The sequence below is a fragment of the Brassica oleracea genome, chromosome C2, assembly GCF_000695525.1.
Source record: "Brassica oleracea var. oleracea cultivar TO1000 chromosome C2, BOL, whole genome shotgun sequence".
Classification (NCBI taxonomy): Eukaryota; Viridiplantae; Streptophyta; class Magnoliopsida; order Brassicales; family Brassicaceae; genus Brassica; species Brassica oleracea.
Genome location: NC_027749.1, coordinates 18,647,080 through 18,655,795, shown reverse-complemented (window position 1 = coordinate 18,655,795; position 8,716 = coordinate 18,647,080). Strand labels below are relative to the sequence as shown.

At 35.8% G+C, this 8,716-nt stretch overlaps 1 protein-coding gene across 1 annotated transcript; it reads left to right on the top strand.

The window, feature by feature from the left end:
• Window positions 1-820: 820 nt before the first annotated feature.
• Window positions 821-1,396, top strand: LOC106323614. Its single transcript, XM_013761708.1, has one exon. It carries the CDS (start codon window positions 821-823, stop codon window positions 1,394-1,396), a length of 576 nt encoding a protein of 191 aa, XP_013617162.1.
• Window positions 1,397-8,716: the final 7,320 nt, after the last annotated feature.

The window sequence follows — 8,716 nt, the reverse complement described above, 5'->3', positions numbered from 1 at the left end:
ATTTCTTTTATTAATAAACATTATTTCTTTTGAACAATAGTTTTTTTTTACTGAATTGAACAATAGTTTCCTATTAAGTTCTGTATTTATTACGGAAAACAAATTAAATAATGCATTTTCATTTAATCTATATACTGTATACTGTCTGTAAATGTTTTGAAAATCTTCGTGATAAAAAAAAACTTAATTTTGATCCATTAATTTGTCTTGAAAACCATCAGTACTCATTTAACTTTTAGTAAATCCTTAAAACCCTAAAAATAAGAGAAAATAACAAAAACATGCCACTTGGGTTTTAATTCAAATAGCACCAGACTTTCACGTGCAAGTGCCATAGTTTATGTCTCTTACTTTTTTCTTACCTCTTCCAATAAAACACAAACATTATTTTTTTTAAACACAACTTTAGTAAGTAAACTATTGTTTTTGTGTTCCAAACAAAAAAAAAACTATTAGCGCCAAACTTATGAGTTTATGTGGTCCTAAACAGGTTGTTGCCATTTAAGAATTGTTGAAGTAAGCTTGAAGAAAGCTTGAAGATTAAGCTATCCTAATCCTAAGTAGTTTGGGATCCTAAGAGATAAGGATCAAAGTGTATTTAAGAGTTATCTAAATACAAGTGTTTCCAATTAGGATTAGGAAATCTATAAGCCTTATATAAAGGCGTTGTTGTGAGATGAGATTGTGTGTGAGATTTTATGAGCTTGTGGTTTTGAGTGAGTTTCCACAAGAGATTAATAAGAAGAGATTAGTTCTTGTTATCTTTGAGTCCTTATACAATCATCACACATTATTGTGGTATGAGAGCGAAGGTTTCAATATGAGTGACCTTACCGTGGCAACAACGAAACCAACGAAGGAAGGGGGATCATCCTCCATCAAATGTCCTATACTAAGTGCTACAAGCTATACCGTATGGGCCATGAGAATGAGAATTCTACTCAGGGTACACAAGGTCTGGGACATTGTGGAAACAGAAGCCGAGGGCGACGAGAGACACGACATGGCTATGGCCCTATTGTTTCAATCAATACCTGAGACGCTTATCTTACAGGTCGGCGAGCTTGACACGGCAAAGAAAGTATGGGACGCAATCAGGGCGAGATACGTTGGAGCGGAGAGAGTTAAGGAAGCTCGATTGCAGACACTAATGGCGAAATTTGATCGTCTCAAGATGAAAGACACCGAGACAATAGATGAATTTGTTGGAAAACTATCTGAGATATCATCAAAGTCTGCTAGTTTGGGTGAAGAGATTGAAGAACCTAAGATTGTTCAGAAGTTTCTGAAGTGTCTTCCCCGAAAGAAGTATATTCATGTTGTGGCTGCATTAGAGCAGGTTCTGGATCTCAAAACAACTACATTTGAGGACAATGAGTCACAGTCACAGTCTTAAAGCATATGAAGAACGTGTTGCGGAGGAAGAAGAAGATCAAGGTGATCAAGGCAAGTTAATGTACGCAAACAACGAGTCACAGTCATCTCGCGGCGGCTATAATGGAGACAACAGGTACAGAGGCCGTGGAGGTAGATATCAGAACAGAGGTCGAGGTCGAGGACGATATTTTGCACCTCGTGATGCATCACGCGTCAGATGTTATCGTTGTGACAAGCTGGGTCATTACGTAACAGACTGTCCTGATCTGAAGTTGAAGCTCTAGGAGGCACATGAGACCGAGAAAGACGAGACCCAAGAAGCTGATGAACTTATGCTTCATCAGATCGTATATTTGAATGAAGAAAAGGTGGTTCCAAGTAAGTATGAAGCGGGCAACGAAGAAGACAACATCTGGTACCTTGACAACGGGGCTAGCAATCACATGAGTGGTGATAAGCGATACTTCTCTTTCATTGATGATACAGTCACAGGAAAAGTCAGGTTTGACGACGACTCACGTATTGACATCAAGGGAAAGGGGTCCATTGAGTTCTTGGACCGTAACGGAGAGACAAGGAAGATCTTAGATGTCTACTATATACCTGATCTAAAGAGTAATATCATCTCATTAGGACAGGCTACAGGGTCGGGGTGCGACATAAGGTTGAAAGATGAGTATCTCATCATGCATGATCGTGACGGGAAGCTGATTGTTAAGGCCGCTAGGTCAAAGAATAGACTATACAAGGTACAAATGAAAATCAAGGAGACGATGAGCCTACTAACAACTGAAACAAGCGAGTCCACAAGGTGGCACTCACGGCTAGGACATATAAACTTGGAATCAATGCGGTCAATGGTTCAACGAGGGCTCGTTATTGGCGTTCCTCAAATCAAAATTGAGAATAATGTATGTGGTTCTGTTTGCTTGGCAAGCAAGCAAGACAACCTTTCCCGCAAGCTACAACGTATAGAGCTGAGAAGGTGCTTGAGCTCATACATGGCAACTTATGTGGTCCCATAACACCAACTACGAGTGCTGGAAACAGGCACATCTTCATTTTGATTGACGATCACTCAAGGTATATGTGGACTATACTACTCAAAGAAAAGAGCGATGCACTTGGGAAGTTTAAAGTCTTCAAGGAACGGGTAGAGCAAGAAACGAAAGAACGAATACAAGCTCTTAGAACGGACAGAGGAGGAGAGTTTGTGTCCATAGAGTTCAATAAGTATTGCGAAGAGTCAGGAATCAGAAGACATTTTACAGCTCCCTATAGCCCTCAACAAAATGGTGTTGTCGAAAGATGCAATAAGACGATGATGGAAATGACAAGGAGCTGCTTGAAGCATATGTCTGTTCCAAACTACTTATGGGGAGAAGGAATCAAGCACTCTACCTACCTACTGAACCGTATAGCTACTAGAGCACTAAAGGATCTTACTCCTTATGAAGCCTTTCGTGGGAAGAAACCGAATGTTGCTCATCTACGCGTGTTTGGGTGTATCTGTTACGCAAAGATTGAGTCGAAGCTGCTAAAGAAACTTGATGACAGGTCGCGCTTGTTGGTTCATCTTGGCACAGAACCAGGATCGAAGGCTTACCGATTGCTTGATCCTCAAACTAAAAAGATATTTGTCAGCCGAGATGTCGTGTTTGTTGAAACTAAAGGCTGGAATTGGAGGCATGTTGACACAGAGAAGAACCAAGTTGGGAATTTCACCTCTACTCTAGGAACGTTTGGGAACCATGGTATTGAAACAGAGCAGAGTAAGTCTAAGATGATAGATCCTATCGTGAAAGAGGAGGTCGAAGAGGAAGAGAGTTCGGCTAGTGAAGATGAATCAGAGATGGTACAAGATCCCTACGGTCCTATGCTGAGACGCTCTGAGAGACAGAGCTCAAGACCAAAGTACTTAGATGACTATGTTTTGATTGCAGAGTATGAAGGGGAAAAACTTCTACTAACCTTAAATGATGAGCCAAGCTTCTTTGATGAGGCAAAAAAGCTTAAAGAATGGATACTTGCCTGTGAAGATGAGATAAGATCGATCACTAAACTTGATTGTTGGAGCCTGGTTGATCTATGATATCTTGCATATTTACATTGTTTTATTCATTCATCCATGAGCATTTTCATCATATAGATTAGTATTTAGCCATGTCTAGGTTGCATTTTGCATTCATTGTCCTTATTAGGTGTTGGAGTGTGTCATGGAGTGCTCAAGCAAGCACCTAGAGCTTGGAACTACAAGCTAAACAAGATCTTGTTGAGTCTAAAGTTCGAGAGATGCTTGAAAGAACCTTCTGTGTATCGAAGAGCAGAAAATGGACAGCTTCTTATTGTTGCCGTCTATGTGGATGACTTGCTTGTCACAGGAACAAACCTAAAGCAGATTGAGGAGTTTAAGATTGAGATGGCAATGAAGTTTGAGATGAGTGATCTAGGGAGGCTCACTTATTATCTAGGGATCGAAGTGAATCAACACGCTGATGGGATCACGTTGTGTCAGAACAGATACGCTCTGAAGATATTGGAAGAAGCCGGGATGAAGCTTTGTAATTCGGTTTAGACGCCAATGGAGATGGGACTCAAGCTGGCCAAGTCCGAGGAAGAGAATGATGTCGATGCAACTAACTACAGAAAGATTGTCGGATGCTTTCGTTATCTCCTTCATACTAGGCCTGACTTGTCATATTGTATAGGAGTGCTAAGCAGATATATGGCAAAGCCGAAGGAGTCACATGGAGTGGCAATGAAACAGTGCCTCCGATATCTAAACGGTACTACTACGTTGGGCCTTCAATTTGAAAGATCAAGTTCTAATGCGATGAAGTTGGTTGGATACAGTGACAACTCTTACAATACCGATCTTGATGATGGAAGGAGTGTAACAGGGCATATATTTTACCTCGGTTCTAGTCCTATTACCTGGTGTTCTCAGAAACAAGAGACAGTGGCACTATCATCATGTGAGGCTGAATTCATGGCGGCAACAGAGGCAGCGAGACAAGCTATCTGGTTACAAGACCTTCTTGGAGAGATCACTGGAGTTCTATTCAACAGAACCACCATTCGAATAGATAATCGTTCGGCCATTGCACTCTAAAAAAATCTGGTGTTTCATGGGCGTAGCAAACATATACATTCAAGGTATCATTTCATCAGAGAGTGCGTTGAGAAAGAGTTACTAGAAGTTGAGCATGTACCCGGAAGTGAACAAAAGGCAGACATTCTAACCAAGGCATTGGGAAGAATCAAGTATAAAGAGATGAGAGATCTAATAGGAGTTCAAGATTTGAAAGACATGGAGTTCAAGCTTAAGGGGGAAACTGTTGAAGTAAGCTTGAAGAAAGCTTGAAGATTAAGCTATCCTAATCCTAAGTAGTTTGGGATCCTAAGAGATAAGGATCAAAGTGTATTTAAGAGTTATCTAAATACAAGTGTTTCCAATTAGGATTAGGAAATCTATAAGCCTTATATAAAGGCGTTGTTGTGAGATGAGATTGTGTGTGAGATTTTATGAGCTTGTGGTTTTGAGTGAGTTTCCACAAGAGATTAATAAGAAGAGATTAGTTCTTGTTATCTTTGAGTCCTTATACAATCATCACGCATTAAGAATAAGAGAACAAACGGTCTCCGCCAATCTTTATGTGAGCTTCCAAGTAGGGCTGTTAAATATTTCTTATAAATCACTGAAAAAATATGAAACTTAGGGATGTAGCTTAAATTGCATATTAATTTTGAACTCAAGTGGTTTTCTAAATAAAGTTAAAAATTTCATGTTAATTTAACCTCCGAGTTAATACTTACAATACTAAAAATATTTCAAAAAGGTTCAAAATCGTCTACCCATCATACCACCACTAAAAACTCACTATTAATTTTGTAGGGCCACATACGAAAACCAAAAAGAATTGTCATATTAACTCAAACAACATTTAAAAGACAAAATATAAGGATCAGTTCACGGACTCAAGCTTCCTACTTTAAAAGGGCCAAACACTAAAATTGAGATATAACAAATATATTATTTAGATGTTAATATATAATAAATCACTGACATTAACTAAATGTGATTTTTTAAATACTTTAATAAAAAAAAATCAATATAATAACCCAATCATGGTAATATCATAGAAGCAAAAAGTCAAACAAAAATTATTTACAAATTAACTAACCATAACTTAAATTAATAAAATAGTATATCTCATACGCACCTTTTGTAAATGTGAACCTAAAACACAAATTAAAAAATTATATAAAAAATAATAACATAGATCACAAGTAAAGTATATCCCCTCCGTAGGGCGGGCCGACCCTAGTTATAATATAATTTAATTCAAATCTTATAAAACTCAATAGACATTCATATGGGTGGAGTAAATGTGACGCATTAAATTCTATGGACCTCTTTATGTATGTCGTTTTCCTTGTTCATATTCTTTCTTCTTTCTTGGTAGAAGTGATCGCAATTTAAAAGTTCCATAAAACAAAGAAAGGACGAGACAAGCATTCTTATAAAAATTCTAAAAACGTAACTGAGCATAGTTTAATACTCTACGAATAATTAAAAGAACATACTAGTTTGGAACTGCACGAAACTAAAACAAGCAACCAATATCGAGATTACAATGAAACAATTCGTCGAATACGGATAATCGTTTATCGAGATTTCGAAATATCTGGTCGCAACCAATATTAAAAGAGTTAACTTCGACGGACTTAATTCGTCGTAATGGTTATGACCAATTAACACCAATTATCAATGTTAATTCATCGTCGTTTTATGGTGTATTCAAAAACCATGCAATTATGAAACATTACTAAGTAATAACGAATATTTACTATTTAGTTACGATGAAAAAATGGAAGGTAAGGTTACGTCGAACTAACGTTGATTTCTGAACGTCTCGACCTTTACGACAACATTACGTTGATTTGTACGTTATGACACGCATACAAAGAGAACTTACATTTCATCGCTAGTAAGTGATTGTGTCATCGTTAATTGCATGTTAGTGTTTGTAAGAATTTAGCATGCAAAATTTTCAATTTATCACAATTCCAGTCATTTGATCCAACTTTAATTAAATACTCCTAAATAGATCGATTTTAATTGAAAAAAAAATACGTTAATGAAGGTGTACCTATCATGTTCATCAACAGAATTCACGATTCAACATGTCTACTAATTTATGCTACCATTTTATGTTTGTGCAATCTTATCGGTTAGAAACATGTCTCAAGTATTTAACTCTCAAAAACATGTCTTAAGTAAAAAACAAGGCTACTTGAATCCATAATTATTTGAAATTTGTTTATTAAAAAGAAGTCAATTCGTCGACCACCTAAAAAAAGAAGCCAACCCCGTGGTAGCAAGACCACGCTACAAACAAAAAGACAGGACGATATCAACAGTTTTTTGGTAGGACACAAAAATAAAAAATTGATAATGAATGCATTACTTTGTTAGAATGTCGAAGGATATACATGATCTAACCAACGAATGTTACAAAATTGTAGATGGGGACATACAGAGTGAGTGAGGATAGAGTTGTTCTCATTTGCTTGGGTCTTTTCTTTTAGCCATGTGCATTGTGCCTCTCTTACCTATTCCCGTGACTCAACATTTTGACTCTAAGCCCCTCCCCTCTTATCTCTATTTAACTATCTATAAGGTATTAGAACATGTTTATTGCAGGTCTTTTAGATTGAGTCTCTTATCGTAATATAAGATACGATTTCTTACCTTTTAATTAAAAAAACTAAAAGACGTCTCTTAGAACATGTTTATTGTAGGTCTCTTAGGTTAGATCTCTCAGCGTAATATAAGATACAGTCTCTTAGGTTTTAACTAAAAAAATTAAAAGCTAAGAGATCTACAATAAACATGCTCTTATATTTTTTATTTAAGAGACATCTTTTAGCTTTTTTAGTTAAAAGATCGTATCTTATATTACGCTAAAAGATCTACAATAAACATGTTTTTAGGTTTGCCGACCGAGAAGAAAAAACAAGGTTTCATTCTCACTCAACACATAGATTTGTAATACTAACGTTTATGGAATACTGAATATGTACGCTACTTACAATACTTTTTTTTTTGGTGAAAGTTACTTACAGTAAAAAACTATTTATTGAGGCGGTGGAACAATGAACTGGTGTAATGGAAGCAAATCAATGCAATGATAAGAGAGGTGAGGGGGGNCTCGTGTCTTTAACCATAAACATAATACAATCATATATCTATTTAGACATTTGACTCGTAGAGCAACTAACAGAGGTAATATTTCTTCTCTGGATGTTTCGGACGAAGACACAAGAATTAAGACATACACATTTTCCTAAAAAATAATACTAAAGATATAAAATAAATCTAATTCAGCCAATCATTAAAAATATTATAAAATATTATTGGTCACACAGTTTTCAATGAACTTTAAACTAATTAAAAAATACTCCCTCCGTTTCATAATATAAGTAGTTTTGGCTAAAAACGCGAAGATTAAGAAAATTATTATGTTTTTAAAAAGTATTTTATAATAAATAGGTTAGATATAATTTAACCAATAAAAAATAAGTCTATTTAATTTGATTGGTTACACTGTATTCAATAAATGTAAAAGTTACCTAGATATACGAAAACTACTTATATTTTGAAACAAAAAAAATTCCCTAAAACTACTTACAATATGAAACGGAGGGAGTATCAAACATCATGTATTTTGAAACATTAATAACTCTTCAAAAAATCATCTATTATGAAATGGAGACAATATATAAAATGAAAAAGTAAGTGAGAGAAACAGATTGGATATCTCTCCATCCAACTTTTAGCAACCGTTCCTAAACTTATTTGCCATGTGTCAATCCCTCATCTCACTTTACTGTTGTTTTTAAATTTTAATTTCTTATAACAAATTATATTAAAATAATAATAAATTGTGTCAAAAATACTTAAAATAGAGTTGTAACCGTTGGGTATGCTCTTAGGATCTAAGAGTACCACATCACACATGTAATTAGACAAGGACGTTCGGGTACCCATTCGGTTATGGATAATATCCATTCGGGTATCGTTTTTTCGGATTTTGAAAAATGGGGCCTCATTCGGGTATTACAAAAAACCGGGGGAAATAATAGAAAAATGCATGTCTTAATTCTTGTGTCTTTAACCAAAACCATAATACAATTCGAAACAGAGGAAATATATATCTATTTAGACACTTGACTCTTAGAGCACCTCCAACAGAGATAATATTCCTTCTGTTGATGTTTTGGACGAAGGCACAAGAATTAAGACATACACATTTTCCTAAAAAATAACACTAAA

What these genes read in the sequence shown, in the direction of transcription:
- LOC106323614 (XM_013761708.1), top strand. Translation starts at nt 821, where the DNA reads ATGAGTGACCTTACCGTGGCAACAACGAAACCAACGAAGGAAGGGGGA.